Source organism: Salmo trutta, chromosome 24 (genome assembly GCF_901001165.1).
Source record: "Salmo trutta chromosome 24, fSalTru1.1, whole genome shotgun sequence".
In the NCBI taxonomy this organism is placed as follows: domain Eukaryota; kingdom Metazoa; phylum Chordata; class Actinopteri; order Salmoniformes; family Salmonidae; genus Salmo; species Salmo trutta.
In genome coordinates this window covers 16865608-16882987 of record NC_042980.1, presented here as the reverse complement: position 1 = coordinate 16882987, position 17380 = coordinate 16865608, and the positions used below count along the sequence as shown (strand labels likewise).

At 40.9% G+C, this 17380-nt stretch overlaps 1 protein-coding gene across 1 annotated transcript in view; it reads left to right on the top strand.

Annotated features, from left to right (window-relative positions):
• Positions 1–855: 855 nt before the first annotated feature.
• The window catches only part of LOC115160829 (aryl hydrocarbon receptor), a 49044-nt gene continuing 32519 nt past the window's right edge, over positions 856–17380 (top strand). Inside the window, exons 1-2 of the mRNA XM_029711294.1 lie at positions 856–1453; positions 7621–7808. Coding sequence (XP_029567154.1) covers positions 1395–1453; positions 7621–7808 — 247 coding nt within the window. The 5' untranslated portion in view covers positions 856–1394. The remainder of the gene's footprint in view (positions 1454–7620; positions 7809–17380) is intronic.

The window sequence follows — 17380 nt, the reverse complement described above, 5'->3', positions numbered from 1 at the left end:
ATCTCTCTCACTCTCCAGGCTTTTGTCATTAAATAAGTGAGGCTTGCACCAACTTGATGCTTGAAACCATGCTGCAAATGTCAGCCCATCATTGTCAGAAATAAATGTATTGACATTAAATTAGTAGGTTATTACTTTATTGTTACCATGATATTGTACAATTAAACCACTATTACTTTTCTTTCACTAATGCAGGCACGGATCCATCCAAAATATCTGTAAGAACCCTACCAGCTAAGCTATGGTTCCCCCTGGTCAGATGTGTCACCCATGATGATGTTTAGTTGGCGCACCTGCATACAGTACACTGTAAAGACGTTACTGTGAATTTGACAGAAGCTTACAGTCAGCTCGGTGGCAAGTAAAATGACACACAGTAAAATACCGTAAAATTGGGTATATGCTCCTAAAAACCAGTGAGATGGGAGAGGCGGGACTTGCAGCAAGCATCACAAATAGAACCAAATTCTATTTTAGTGCCTGGCTACCCAGATGCTCCCTGACTTGAGCAGTGTGGATGAACTCATTGAATATCATGTATGTGTAAATGTATTTTGTGTGGTCAGCATGTTAGAGGACAAGCATTGGCCTACATGTTTATATTATTTGTCCATGTCATATTGAAAGTTGTTATAACTCTATAGTTACTAAAATTATTTAATAACATTACTTGAAAATGTAAATGTTTAACTGATTCTACTGCTAATGACTTCCAAATGAAAATGAATGTGTTTATAATCGATTTAATGCACGCGACAAACGTAGGGGGTGCTTTGCGCTGTTTCTACTGCTCTCGGCTCTCCACTTCTATTCTGGTCCACCTTAAAAGTGCTCTGACTGTCCGTGTATGATTTCCTGACAACGCCCCATGCCAAAAACTATAGGCCAATTTTACCTGCTGTAAAGGAGCAGCTCCGAAACTGTTCAAAAGGTTGGATTGGGCTACGGCAAAATCTACCCCTTTAGAATAACTATTTTATTGTTTGTTTGGGGGTCTGGAGAGACTGGACTTCTCACGGAAAAAGAACAGGGTCACGCACATATTAGGCTATTCATTTAGGGGAATTTTCCTGAACTTGCTTAATCCCCCAAACACTTCTGGATTTTCACCGCGCATCTAACACGGTCGATTTTGACCGCCTGGGTCTCTACGTCGCGTTGCGGGAGATCTGCGTTACAAAGAGACCTCTCTATTTTTGAACGTTTTTTTTTATTTTTTTACCTTTATTTAACTAGGCAAGTCAGTTAAGAACAAATTATCTTTGAAGGGATTCACTGATGTCTGGATATTAACTTCCCTTGTTATTTGAGAACTGTCTGTGAGGAAGACAGTGAATGTTATTTTGTTGGTGTTTTTGAACATTTTATAGCCGATTTACAGCAGAAGCGTCACCATGTTGAGTAACGCTGGAGTCTATGCTGTCAAAAAGCGGAAGAAGCCCGTTCAGAAAACGTAAGGATGTCATTTAAACCTGTTTGACTTGACAATAAATATTTTGGGAAGTCTGATTTAGGTCTAGCATGAGCTAGATAGTCTACAGAATCGTGCATGATTATAACATGGTCAGGGTCGTTACAATATATACCAAATATATTGACATTTTATAATGCAATTTCTCACGAATATGCTAATGCACATACAATGTGTGCATTACATACATTATAATGTCAGGTGAGTTATTTAACTCTCGTTCGATGTAATTTCAGTAACAGTCAATTCAATAGCGTATTCAATAGCCAGGTGAGATATAATGAATATGTTTAGGCTATACATTGCATATTTATCCATGCAGCTAAATATAATCATTCACTTCGTGCTGTTGGATTATTTTCTTCATAAATGGTTATTAGTGTTGGTCTATTGCTAGTTTTCTAGTCTTCTGGGGTAACTGGCTTTCTTTCTACACAGACAGTGGACAAAGTCTCACGTTTACGCACACACAGCTCGTAATATTGCATGTGTGTTGTGTTGATGTGTTGCTGTAAATTTGTGCCTGACCAGAAGTTCTTGTGCCTCTATTTAGTTTTCACCAGGTCACCTTAAGAATCTCTCATCTTGTATAGTTTTGGTCTGGCATGGAAATAGTTCTCTTGTATTAATCACAATCAAGTTTGAGAGTCGGCTGCGCTCTCACGCGATGCTTAAAGGAGGGCGGGGTGCGCGGGATGATCGCTGGCCGGAAGTATGTTATTGTAATCTGATACGGTTTCTTCTCATTATGCGAAACACTTCTGCGTCTTTCCTACTTTTTTCGCTTAAGCATATCTTTTGACACGCACTGTTATTACACAACCCAGTTACAAAAGAAACTTATGTTTTATAATGCAGTTTTTCGCGACTAAGTAAGATTTACTAATAGCTTGGCTGGAAGGAGAGAAAAAAGTTTTCCTTCATGGAAAACTAAAGCGGTGCAATATGTTTGTATTTGTTGTAGGCTACTAGTATGCTATGACATGCCTTTTCCACTGTTTCCCCTTTTTTGATGATTCCAATAAAGTATTGAGAATGTTTCACATGCATGAATAATTAATAACACCTAGATAAGTATTTGCTTACTATAATATATCCTAAAAATTAAATGTAAAAACGTTGATTTAACCAGGTTAATATTAATTCATTACCATCTTCATGCAGTTATTTTTATGCATTCTAAATACATTTTCTTTAGGCATGACATGTAGGATTTGTCAAACAACCAGACAAAATTGGTGTTCACCATAAACAACCTTGAGATTTGATGGAATGTGTTACAGCTATGTGTGCATGTGTGCTTGTGTCTGTTAAACGTCTATGTTCTTCATGTAAGTGAAATCATATACAGTTTTTTCAAATTTTCCCTTTCCCAGTATAAATCCCAACATCAAAAATAAGTCACTTTAGACCTGTGCCTGTGCAGACTTATGTCTCTGCCTTTGTGAAGATGTGGGGCTGTTCAGAGAAGCCTAAGGTTTCCTGGTCAGCCATCTGGGTTTTGCAGCACAAAGGCACCATGAGTCTGACTGTAAAAGGCTGTGGTCACTGCATAGTAGCATTCCAAAAGGGTTCTGTCCATCTGAATCTCTCATTTTTTTTCTCTCGCCTTTGCTCATAGGCCTACGGCATGCTTTCATAAGTTTCTGCCCACGTGTTTTCAGTAAGTTAAAGTATTCTACAAGTGGTTATAGGCCTAATCATGTTAGACCAAATATGTGCATTACAGTAAAGATATCCAATATTATATTTTTAGTAACTAACTATTCTTTCCATATAAATTACAGATTGTTCTGTTAGGCCTCTAAAATGTACAATTAAAAAGTACATGGACAACTTACACATTAGTACTATTGTAATTGCATAGTAAGTTGCCAACCTGAATTAAAGTGTTTAACATATACAGTATATCTGAGACATTTCTACATCAGGTTGTGATTACTCCCAGAGCCCACTGTGTGACAATATGACTTAATTATTTCCTAAAGGTTATTAAAGTCTCTGTGGGAAAGATTGTGGGAAAGTGTGTGTGTGTGTGTGTGTGTGTGTTTCTGTGTTTGCATGGTAGCTTAAGTAGCGTGTGTGTGTTTGTGTATGTTTGTGAGTGTGAGCGAGTTACAGATGATTAAGATAAAATGTATTATTGAATGTTTCAATTTGTGGCAGAACACACTGTTCATAAGTAGATTTCCAATGATTTGTATGGTGTTACAGTTGTTAATCCGTTTCAGAACGTGACAAAAAGCTTATTATGAGAGTGCTTACCATGTTCCGCTGGTGTCAACATTATTGTTGGCCAACAGCGAGGTAGGGGGATTAGTATGTCTCTACTAGCTAACAATGGGGGAAAGGTAGGTGTGTGTGTGTGTGTACACACAGTCTAGCTGATAGAGGTGAGGCAGAAAGCCAAATCAAATCTTCTGCACAACAGCATAGTGGCTTATTGTTCTATGGTTGTCTCATATCTACAGGGAGGCCTCCACAACAGCCTCACCTGTATACATCAAGTCACTGTTCTCAGCTGAACTTAGGCCACAACAGAAATTCACTAGGACCTGTTAGTTCTAACTGCAGCCTACATGTCAGACCAAAGACATATTTTAACAAACTTGTAGATTAGTAATGTACCTGAGTGTGCTACTTTTGTTTATGTGGAGAGAGAAAAAACACACTCTACTTTCAACCTTTCAACCTCTACTTTCAACCTTAATAACGCTACACTGTCTCTTTTATGTTGCCCCCCCCTGCTCTGGGGAATGGGTTTTAGTTCGAGACAAGAAACAGTTTCTTTGAACAGAGTTACAAGGATGGTAATACCATGGTGATACCAGCCTTCATAGCCAGTCTTTCTTTTTCGTATAGGCAGCAGCCCTCAGTCTTTCTAGTGGTAGGGATCAGCTGATCAGACTGCAGCTCCCTGGGGGTTTGTGGGGAGGGGGACTCACTCAGTTTCCTTGCCAGGAGAGATGCCCTCCTGGCTGGCTACAGGACAACTTGAAGTGGGGTGTCCATACGGTACGGTGGTGTGGAGCCGTAGCGGATGAAACGGATCAATCCATTTTCATTCGCAACTAACAGAGCTTAGGTGGAAGGAATGTTCAGAGCACCTCAGGAACAGATACAAGGAAGGAAGATGTCGGCGGGTGGATATTGTAAAATAAAGTAGCTCTCTGTGTGTGTAGCCTTTCCTTCAGGGTTTTTGTAGTGTAGTAAGCTATCCTTCATTAGAGTGTTTCAGTGGCCGCTTATGCTAAATGTCGTGTGCTGTTTGAGTGAGTGCCCACTCCAGTCCACCATGTGGCTGAATAAGTCTGTGGTTTCAAAGTTGTTAGATCTGATTGCATGATTGTAGTTGTGGGTGTATCCTACACATTTTTGGATGTATTCTCCGCCTGTTCAAAATACTTTCATGATCCCCAAACCACCCACTTTGAGCAGATAAAAGCATGTCGATTGCATTACAATATGTACTCTGTGCAACATGAATCAGAGTGAAGGGTCCTTGGGTTCAGCCATGTCTTTTTGCACTTTAAATAGGCTATCCATGAGAGAGGAAGAGAGAGATGAGGTAAACCTAGTTCGCTCTCACTCTAACAATGACTGCTGTGATGTCTGTGTATGGAGTCCCAAGATGCACTGCAACCGAAGGTGGAAAAAATGGGTCTGAATACTGGCTTTTGTCTCCGCAGGCGTTTTTGAAAAGTGAGGTCAGTCTTGCTCTATTTCTGGTTAGGTATTGCTTGGGTCTAAGGCCGGGAATTGAATTATGGCTGTATTCCCTGCAGGTCATTTAATAGGGGAAAGGGAAAAAAACGACATATGATCATCGGCAGTTTCTGTAATGGGAAAGTCACACAAAGTATGGCAGAAACAGCTCTGTGAGGAAGGTGGAACCCTTGAATTTGGGAGGAGGGGAGATGTGTGGTTGTTGAACTTGACCAGCAGCTGTTATCTCCTGCTGCTCACTAGCCTAAACTACTTTGGGTTGGGTCTTGTGTTGAGTTGGACTGTTGTATTGAAATGGATTAAAACCTTATATAGCCCCCTTATCATGGTTTTTCTCCAGTTGGTGTGAATATGCATTTTGTCCCCTGAGAATTCATTGTCTTACTGTTACAGTATGTCTTACAGGCACCGTTTGAACATAGCCCTTGAGATAAATAGCAGCTGCCAATCCCCCAACCCTTAACCCACATTTGAAAACGTTTAATGGTGTACTGAAGTCGTCCACTTTTGCTCCAGCAGGTGTGAGGGGCGTTGTAGCCTCCTGGCTCCCATGATTTGGGTTTAGGGTATGTGTCATCTCCCTCCCTCCCTCTCTTCCAGTCCCAGCATGCTTGGCTTGAGCCTGAGCATGTGTGTCTGATTTGCAATTAATGACATGTGTGGTGGTCAACAATGGTGGTCCCAAGACTTCATCACACAGTTGCTCCTGAAGTGAAATTGAACATGAGCTCAACAAAACAAAGAAAGACCATGAGTAGCCTCTGATGTGGCCAAAAATACTCGGTTTTGACACACTGGAAATTTGAAAAAAATCGAATTTAAGGCCTCAAGGTTGCATTGGGATTATTAAATAGATGTGAACGTTTGTAGACATTAACAACTGTCCATCTTTGTTAATTGTTATTTTTCCACTATACAGGCTTTTTTTGCATTGCAGGACATTTAATCTTGGATAAACTGTAGAGAGGAGTGATATTTGTATAATGCATGCCAGCAGCTGCACCGTAGGGTGTTCAATGCTTTTCTACTTAAAGCAGGCCATCACTCTGGCCTCAGCCGCTGCGATTGTCTCGTCTGACTCCTATCTCAGTAGGCTAATGATGCATGATGACTCACATTATAAAACAGTGTGCTTCACTATGTTTATTAGTCACATTTATGAGTTGCATCGTCTTTCCTGCGTTCGGGCAAGAGTGGCGTACCACATTGCACAGTGGGTTTCAATAATGTAAGCGGCGCACCACTATTGCTCACTGGGTTTCGATACTGTTCATGTTTTTATTAGTGTGTCATACACCAGTGATGGGAAGTTTGGCTGTTTTTACCGACTTTTCAACTCATTCAGTCAAAAAAACATGAATTTGTTTATTTGATTCAGTAATGCCCAGAGCACGCAGGACCCAAAAAATGTGAAAGAATCATGATTCTACAAGCCTCCAGTTCGCCATAGGGGTCTTATTGGAGCTGTCGTTTGTGACTGAGAATTCTGAAAGTGTGCTTCAAACAATGTACATTTCTGATTGCTAGGCACAAAAATAAGATTATTTCTTGACACCTTTGAAACAAGTTGTAATTGCGGCCGCAAACGGACTAGATTGTGAACGACTCTTGGCGTAATGCAATTGCTTGACTAGCACAACAAAATCGTTTTGCGAACTCCAGAAGCCCCCCAAATGATTAGTTCATTCTCAAGTTCGAGTGTTGAGCAGAGGCAGCCTGTGTATGTTTTGGTAGAAAGCTGTGTCCATCGATAGCAAACAATAATCAATTAATTGCATTCGTTTTTTGCACCATGTGATCAGTTATGAGTTAAATATATGCCTTTTCCTTCTCTATGCGGCCTGCAGCATGAACTATTTTCTGTGTGCACGTGAAAGACAGTTGTTGGTAGGAGCACGTCTCCGGAGCCGCTGAGCTGGGGGAGCTCGTATTAATCCTGCTGTAGGACTCATTACAGCCAGCAGCAGGTCAAATGAACAATTCAAATGAAAGAGTCACTTGGAAAAACAATTTGAAGTTGTTCAAAAATAACAAATTGTTTATGAACTGTACATCCCTATCGTACCCCCAACTCAGAGGATGCCATGCCCTGGCAGGGCCTGCAGGCAAGGATGACTGAAGTGAGTCAGTCTTGGTTCATTTTGTTTTTAAAGTTCCTGTTCCCCTCTGCTTATGACAGTGTTACGAAATGTTTCCATTGTTAAATGCTTCATGCTTCTTATTTCATCACAGGAAGCTGTTTTAGTGGATGTCGCTCTTGCCAGGCATTTAACGCTTATGACATTTAGCTAGAATAACATATGTCATAGACACATATTTTAGGTAAGCTACAATCTAAAGATTGATGTGTACACTGGCCATTATGAAGTACAGTGCATTTTACAACAAACTAACCACAATGATCATGTCTCTTTGCCTCTCAGCAAGAAAACCCCTGCTCCAGAAGTGGTCAAGTCGAACCCTTCCAAACGCCACCGGGATCGGCTGAACGGGGAGCTGGACAGGCTGACAGGCCTTCTACCATTCCCTGAGGATGTGTGCTCTCGCCTGGACAAACTCTCCGTGCTCCGCCTCAGCGTTGGGTACCTGAAGGTCAAGAGCTTCTTCAAAGGTGAGTGTCAGCTCAAGTACCAAATGAATCAAACAAACATTGCTTGACTTGGGACGGAGCTGTCCGGAACGCCATACCGGCACACCGAGGCAAAAAAGGTTGATCAAAGCGGAATGAAGGTGGGATCTTCATTGAATAGCAACGGAGAGTAGGCATTCATTTCCTGATTCCGCTTTGTTCAAGTTTATTTTCAGCTAGTCTGTGAATCTGTGAGTGACAGTAGGCTGTTTGAGATTGAACCAGATTGAAAATGTGCCTGCCTGAATGACATGATGCGCTCTTCCATGTTGTCAAATTATGGTTTGTAAGGTCATCAAAAGTCATGGCAATTAGTTTCATAATTGTTGTTCATGTAATTCATGAAGGCACACTTTTAAATATGATCAATCAATAAAAAAAACGACATATCGGCCATTATAGCAATGACCCTTCAGTACATGTCTGAGGTGCTGCATATGTGCTTGTGAGAGCAGGCCGTTGCCCGAGGAGAGAGAGCGCAACATTTCAAATCAAATTACATTTTATTTGTCACACACACATGTTTAACAGATGTTATCGCGGGTGTAGCGAAATGTTTGTATTTATTTAAGATCTACAGCAGCAGGTATAAAATAATGACGGACAGACTAACTTGATCACCAATTCAAAACATAACTTGTAGCAGTTATGTCACTAGTTAACTATAGCTACCTAAGCATTCATTTTGTTGTTGCCTTTCCACTGGCACTGTAGAGCCTAAATAAATCTGCACCATTGGAAAGCTGGGATTCCCCTCTATTAAACAGTAGCCACGTAACTGTCACAACGTAAAAATAGCCTAATTGACAAATAACTTGCTGTGCATAGATCTCCCCCAAAACATGAATATTTGAGCTTTATATATAAACATGCCTAGTTAGATATCGTGCTTGAAGTAGTCTACCTTATCCATTTGATCCCAGATTTATTGAATGAGGGAATCATTTTATAAAGACAAAAGTATTTGGTTGTAATGTTGAAAAAGCCAAGCCTGCTCACCTAGGAGCTCTCCATGTGGACATATGTTGACAACATGTGACTAACAGAGCAGTTCTACAGTTGAAGTCGGAAGTTTACATACACCGTAGCCAAATACATTTAAACTCAGTTTTTCACAATTCCTGTCATTTAATCCTCATAAGCATTCCCTGTCTTAGGTCAATTAGGGTCACCACTTTATTTTAAGAATGTGAAATGTCAGAATAATAGTGGAGAGAATTATTTCTTTCAGCTTTTATTTCTTTCATCACATTACCAGTGGGTCAGAAGTGTACATCCACTAAATTAGTATTTGGTAGCATTGCCTTTAAATTGTTTAACTTGGGTCAAACGTTGCAGGTAGCCTTCCACAAGCTTCCCACAGTAAGTTGTGTGAATTTTGGCCCATTCCTCCTGACAGAGCTGGTGTAACTGAGTCAGGTTTGTAGGCCTCCTTGCTGGCACACACTTTTTCAGTTCTGCCCACAGATTTTCTATAGGTTTGAGGTCAGGGCTTTGTGATGGCCACTCCGATACCTTGACTTTGTTGTCCTTAAGCCATTTTGCCACAACTTTGGAAGTATGCTTGGGGTCATTGTCCATTTGGAAGACCCATTTGCGACCAAGCATTAACTTCCTGACTGATGTCTTGAGTTGTTGCTTCAATATATCCACATAATTTTCCTTCCTCATGAAGCCATCTATTTTGTGAAGTGCACCAATCCCTCCTGCAGCAAAGCACCCCCACAACATGATGCTGCCACCCCGTGCTTCACGGTTGGGATGGTGTTCTTCGGCTTGCAAGCGTCCCCCTTTTTCGACCAAACATAACGATGGTCATTATGACCAAACAGTTCTATTTTTGTTTCATCAGACCAGAGGACATTTCTCCAAAAAGTACGATCTTTGTCCCCATGTGCAATTGCAAACCGTAGTCTGGCTTTTTTATGGCGGTTTTGGAGCAGTGGCTTCTTCTTTGCTGAGCGGCCTTTCAGATTATGTCTATATACTGTGGATATAGATACATTTGTACCTGTTTCCTCCAGCATCTTCACAAGGTCCTTTGCTGTTGTTCTGGGATTGATTTGCACTTTTCTCACAAAATACGTTCATCTCTAGGAGACAGAACGTGTCTCCTTCCTGAGCGGTATGACGGCTGCGTGGTCCCATGGTGTTTATACTTGCGTACTATTGTTTGTACAGATGAACCTGGTACCTTCAGGCGTTTGGAAATTGCTTCCAAGGATGAACCAGACTTGTGGAGGTCTACAATTTCTTTTCTGAGGTCTTGGCTGATTTATTTTGATTTTCCCTTGATTTCTAGCAAAGAGGCACTGAGTTTGAAGGTAGGCCTTGAAATACATCCACAGGTGCACCTCCAATTGACTCAAATAATGTCAATTAGCCTATTAGAAGCTTCTAAAGCCATAACATAATTTTCAGGTATTTTCCAAGCTGTTTAAAGGCACAGTCAACTTAGTGTATGTAAACTTGTGACCCAGTGAATTATAAGTGAAATAATCTGTCTGTAAACAATTGTTGGAAAAATTACTTGTGTCATGCACACAGTTGATGTCCTAACCGACTTGCCAAAACTATAGTGGTTGAAAAACGAGTTTTAATAATAACTCCAACCTAAGTGTATGTAAACTTCCGACTTCAACTGTATGTGGGGGACTAAGTGCCTTGATCAAGGGCGCAACAGCAGGAGGTGGTAGGTCTACATGGGATCAGACACAGCAGCTTTGTAGTGTCAATAAGTCTTACTTTTTCATGTAGGTTATAATAATAGTCATGAAAATTTGGTTAAGTCATGGAGAAGTCATTGAAAATGTGTAAACTGTTAACAGTGAATACTCAGAGGTCTCTATAGCATAATGTCATTAGTGAATTTCGGTGAACATAATCTAATGGTCTCACTTGGAAAAAGACAGCTCCTGCATTTCTTCCATCCCAAGTCAAGCACTGCAAACAGACAATTAAGAACGTATATGTCATTAAAGATCAGTGCAGTCTCCGTATTACCAAGTAGTTAAGGACAGAGTGAATAAATGGTGTCGTGTACATTCTGTCCGTGTAAAAATAACCCAAGGAGAATACAAATATGCCGTAAGAATCTCAAGACTCTTGTGGAGGTAAAGCTAGAGGAAATGTTGTGTGGTTGACTGCAGCATTTAGCAGAGCATCAGCTGACCTAGGACATGACAACATGACAACATGACAACTAGATTCTCCAACACAGCATACACAGCAGTACTAGGCCTTCCTTTGGCTCCCAGAATCACAACAATCCTACTATGGCACGATAGGCCCTGATTCCAGCTAATTTCCCTAAACAAGGGCCATTTGTAAACACATCTGAAAGAGCTATCTTGTATTTCCTTGTTCCGTGACTATTTTTATGTACTGTTGAAAGTCTGCGCTCCCCTAGTGGGTTGGCAGCAGGACAGCCACAGAGCGCGGACATGAATAAATCAAGATGTTGTTGCATCTGTAGAAATGTGCCCAGGCCTGCCCCCGTCACTCTGTTTGTCTAACCTGGGTCACCTAAATGTTTGAAGCCTTTGGGGCCATTTTGACTTTCGAAGCAGACACAACAAACGTGTCGCCAGTAATGCACTTGGTAGACAACATAATGGGATGTTTTTTTATTATACTGTATAGTTTCAATACCATACATCAGTGAATCTCTCTGTTACGTCATGGCTATGATAGGGAACGTGGCAATGAAAATACTTACATAAACAGGCCACGGATAACATAATTCCTGAGACAAATAAAAAAGAGACATAAATTATAGCTAAATACTCCAATCAGCATCTGTCTTGAGCCAGTACTGTATCTCGGAAAAGGAACCATGACTTCGTGGTCCATCTCTGACTCTTTCTTGGAATTTCAGATCATTAAATCTTTAACTCTTTTTACCTTGTGTTGTTGTGGTGATGATAATCGATAGGAAAGAGTCCTGAAACAGACAGGTGTGTTTTACTGCTCTCGGCACATTGGCGAGAGAAAGCTACTTAAGAATGCATGACATGCTAGGAATCTGATAGAAGGGAAAGAGCACATCCTCAACAGTCGTTAATTTACCCCCCCCCCCCCCGAGGAATCACATCCCCAAATCACACAACATATTATACAATAAAAAATTAAATGGATACTACTTAAAACATCACAGGCTGCCACTTAATCATATCGATAAATTGAGTTTTGAGCACAGCAGTGGTGGAATTTACATAAGCGTAGGCCACTGGCCCATATTACCTAACAATGATTGACTGGGATCGGGACAGTCACATACCAAATGTTTGGTTCTATATGATGCAGAGCAATGTCAGGTGACTCATAAGATGCCTAATCATTAAAAAACCAACTCCAACAACCTCAACATGGCAGCCATTGAGGGTTAACAGACATCAAAGCCGGAGTGTTGGCAGAGGAATTGCTGAGTCAGTTATGTTGGCGCCTCTGGCACAGCCACCATATCCTCTCAGTCTCCATGTCTTCTTACACTCTCAACCCTGACAAGAACCATAACCCTGACAAGAACCATAACCCTGGCAAGAACCATAACCCTGACAAGAACCATAACCCTGACAAGAACCATAACCCTGACAAGAACCATAACCCTGACAAGAACCATAACCCTGGCAAGAACCATAACCCTGACAAGAACCATAACCTTGACAAGAACCATAACCCTGACAAGAACCATAACCCTGACAAGAACCATAACCCTGGCAAGAACCATAACCCTGGCAAGAACCATAACCCTGACAAGAACCATAACCCTGACAAGAACCATAACCCTGACAAGAACCATAACCCTGACAAGAACCATAACCCTGGCCATTGGTGAGTGTTGATGGGCAGTTTAAGCTTTAGAAAACCAATGACTTCTTTATTCACATTCTCAGTGAATCCTCAATAACTCAGCCCTCAACCTCTACCGCCATAGGCGCCAACATGAGGTCCTGTAGTGGGCTAGGCATTGACAAGCTCACATCCCATAGATTTATGAGCTGTTAGAACTAGTTATTTAAATTGTATCCCTCTCTTCTCACACTCTATTTAGCTCTGGAAAGTCCCTGGTCTGTGTACAGTGCAAGACTTGCTGATTTAAAGGATGGATAGGTTTTAAAGTGTTGAAAGACAAATCGCAGCTCTGCTCATCTCAAACCAGAGGTGATGACGTTCCTGAAGAGAGTTGACTCCTCCTCATACATCATTGCGCCCTCTCACCCCTTTCTCTCCCACACGAGATATCATTTAAATTCCCTCTCATAGAGAAGTTCTTATGTCACCTTTGCGTGGGGTAAGCGTGTGATCCGGTGATTCATAAACTGTGTTCCATTCATGTTTAATTACACAGGTGAGCTATGAAGGATTGAAGGATGATTCTGGTCTGCGCTGTTAAAGTGGATAAAGAGGAGAATGATAAAGGTGTCTGTGAGGGAGGCAATGCCCTCTCTCTCTCTCTCTCTCTCTCTCTCTCTCTCTCAATTCAATTCAATTCAATTCAATTCGCATGGCAAACATATGTTAACATTGCCAAAGCAAGTGAAGTAGATAATAAACAATAAAGATGAACAGGAAACATTATACACACAGAAGTTCCAAAGTAATAAAGACATTTCAAATGTCATATTATATCTATATACAGTGTTATAACAATGTGCAAATAGTTAAAATACAAAAGGGAAAATAAATAAACATAAATATGGGTTGTATTTTACAATGGTGTTTGTTCTTCACTGGTTGCCCTTTTCTTGTGGCAACAGGTCACAGATCTTGCTGCTGTGATGGCACACTGTGGTATTTCACCCAGTAGATATGGGAGTTTATCAAAATTGGATTTGTTTTCAAATTCTTTGTGGATATGTGTAATCTCTCTCTCTCTCTCGCAGTTGTGTTGTTCCTCTGCCATTTTGTTGGCACCTCTAAATCACACAGACAGATGGTAGTGAGTAGAAAAGCTGCCCTGACTTTTTTTAAGTACTTGTAGGAGGTATTTTTAATACACAATGGATGATAGCTTTACATGCTTCATACACAGCTGGTTTGTTGAGTGTTTACACTTCTTTGATGCTCAATGCCTAAGTTGCTCTATTTTTTTACAATTTAGAAAGGCATGAGAGGCAGGAGAATTAAAATAATGAAACAGCTCCCTTCCCCTCCTCTCTGCACTCAAGATTCAGAGGTCAAGGTTCAGAAAGTTCAGTGAGATGTTACATAGCTCCCCCTTCCCCTCTCCCCCGGCCCCGGCACACTCCTCCTCTTCTATCCTCCCTCCTGGGAGTCCGTTTTCAACAGGAAAAACATCCCTGTCCCAAAGTGGGAGTGGAGGAACAAACATCATACTGTTTCTGAACTTTCAGCTAGACTGGGCTTTCACTTGACTTACAGGAAGTTGAATAGATACGGTCCTAATATACAGGTAACTGCCAAAATAAAGGAAACACCAACATAAATTGTCTTAATAGGGCGTTGGGCTACCACGACCTGCCAGAACCGCTTCAATGCGCCTTGGCATAGATTTTCCAAGTGTCTGGAACTCTATTGCAGGGATGCGACACCATTCTTCCATAAGAAATTCTCTCTAAAAGAAAATGTATGATGATGGAAAACGCTGTCTCATGCACCGCTCCAGATTACGTTGAGATCTGGTGACTGAGACACACACACACACCCTACCCTATTTAGGGGACTTTGAGTGGTTTTCTGGCCTATCCAGAAAAATAATACATTTTCTCTACCTCTGAGCGACAGAGCAAATCCAGCAATCGTGGTTTCATCTCACTGTGATACTCTCAGCAGGATTTTAAGCTCTCAACATCATTTTATAGAATTGAAACACGGCCACTTTGCCTTGGTCACAGAGGGACGAAATCACTTTTTGCATAAAACTGAAGTTATAACGAGTCTGCAGACATTAGAATGGTGTCTCTGCACTGCTCAGAGGATGCTTGGCAGAAAATGCTCTGTCGTCAGTTATATGAAATGGGGCCAAATTTGTACTGTCACTAAATATGATCATATTTATTCTATAGTTATAAGAAAGGTGAAATCTTATAGTAAGTTGTTTGTAATTTGATTGTTACTATATTTAGAAAGCATTTCAGTCATTTCAAGCCCTATTCACCCACAGTTGTTGAATATATTTTCATTATATTTGTACTATGTACTCGAGCTTGTGTCATCAAAAGTGAGTGCACCTCAGCAATTTATAACTATTTTTAACAAAAAGTTCCGGACCTTTCAAGAACTATGCAGCATTACTAGTTATTGTTTATGGCCATCTCATGAAAAATAATTACGTTTGGGAATGTCTATTTAGACGGAAATCTACATTCTGCCATAAAGCTCAAGAGGCCCCCTATGCTCCTTTGTGACACCTCTTTCAAAGTCACAGAGATCTCTTCTTCTACAGTAGCCATGGTATTTAAAATAATGGGCAACTGGGCATTTTTATACATGACCCTAAACATGATCGGATGTAAATTGCTTAATTAACTCAGGAAACACACCTGTGTGGAAGCACCTGCTTTCAATATACTTTGTATCCCTCATTTACTCAAGTGTTTCTTTATTTCGGCAGTTATCTGTATGTATCACGGCTCAGGATATGACCCAGATGCAGACACAGGAGGCGGATAGTACAGTTCTCAGATGATTTATTATGAACACAAGGCAGGCAAAGGGCAGGTCGAGGACAGTTAGGGTTTCGTGATCAGGCCAGAGTCAGGCAGGTACAAGACAGCAGGCAGGCTCGGGGTCAGGGCAGGCAGAATAGTCAGAACTGAGAAAACTAGGAAACAGATCTTAAGAAATAGGAAGATGGGAAAGCACGCTAGACGAACTGGCAACAGACAAACAGAGAACACAGGTATAAATACCCCGGGGATAATGGGGAAGATGGGCGACACCTGGAGGGGGGTAGAGACAAGCACAAAGACAGGTGAAACAGATCAGGGTGTGACAGTATGTGTCAATTGTGTGTGTCAGTGTTCATTTCGTCAACAAACATAGTGACAAAAATATTTGTCAAACATTTTCCAGTGGCAATTGATGAGAAAATAACTGACTAAAAAGACCCTGAAAAAAACTCTAACTAAACAATTTTTTATTTTTATTTCAGTTGACTTTTCATTTCAGTTGACTAAAAGAAAAATTATCTAAATCTGACAACTAAGTGTACTGGACAAGAGTTTTTTGAGAGATTGAGAGCTTTTCAGTGATAAGCACAATTAATATTAGCAGCACAGCATCTCAGCGCAGTTCTGTTCAGCAGTAGGAAGGACATGCCACACCCGACACACACAGCCTACATCAGCTCGTGAGCTGCAGGGGAGCAAGCGATGAGTGTGGGCAGACAGTCTCCTATGCTTCCCTTTGCTTTAGATACCCTTTGCCTGGTTAAGAAACACAAGCTGCTTTACAAAATGAAATACGATAGCAGCATTGAGTTTAATTTTAATACAACAGTCTAGCTATGTTTTTCTCTCTGTTGAGTATAGAAAGTTGTCCGTCTTTGAATTTGTAGTCTGGCTCAACCCTCCCACTTTCCCCACTGCATTTCATAGCAATGTTTTGTAGCCAATGTAGCCAAGTCTCCCTTTTTTTCTCAGAGAAGATTGCTTGATTCTAGCCCTTACTATTCAAAAGATATGACCTATAATACCGACTTTACGTTCTTTTCTTTCTATCATACATTTTTCGGGCCACATTTTACATTCATAAAGCATATTGCAGGCCGTTCTAAAACTAGGCTACTTGCAGACCAGAGCATAAACCATTTGTTTAGGCTACACCTTGTTCAGTCATGTTACCTCATTAGCTAGCTATTGCTAACAACCTGAAGCACGTTCAACAGGATGCAACGAATTGGAACGTTCAGATAGAAATGTAGAAATGTAGAACAAAAATGCCTTTCTGAACTTCTATCTGCAACGTTCAAGAACGTTTTGCAACTGAACATGGCCCTGGTAACATTACCAGTAGCCTATATGCAAACATTTGGTGGCACAGAAAGAAATGAAAAGGTATAGCAAACAATTTATTGACTATATTCCTCTTGCCATTACGCTATATCTGACTGTGTAAATAGCTTTCAGCACTTGGACCAGGTCTCGAGCACTGAGACTTGGACTTCAGCCATAGGGATTGGTACTCAACTCGTGACTCGACCATTGTTGACTCGGACTTGTACTTGTACTCGAGCACAGTGGACTTGGGACTCGATTTGGACTTGAGGTTTAGTGACTCCACTACGTCCACTGTGGTGTCTGTGGAGTGTTGATAACAATGGAAATTATGCGAGTGACCGAGGTACAACCCATACTACTTTGCGGCACCATCTTGTGATTGTGCTACTCTCTCTCTCTCTCTCTCTCTCTCTCTCTCTCTCTCTCTCTCTCTCTCTCTCTCTCTCTCTCTCTCTCTCTGTGTTTGTGTGTGTCTGTTTTGTATGTAATGTGCATTATCTAAATCATATCAAATTAAATTGTATTGGTCATATACACATATTTTTCTGAAGTTATTGCAGGTGTAGCCGAAATTATTGTGTTCCTAGCTCC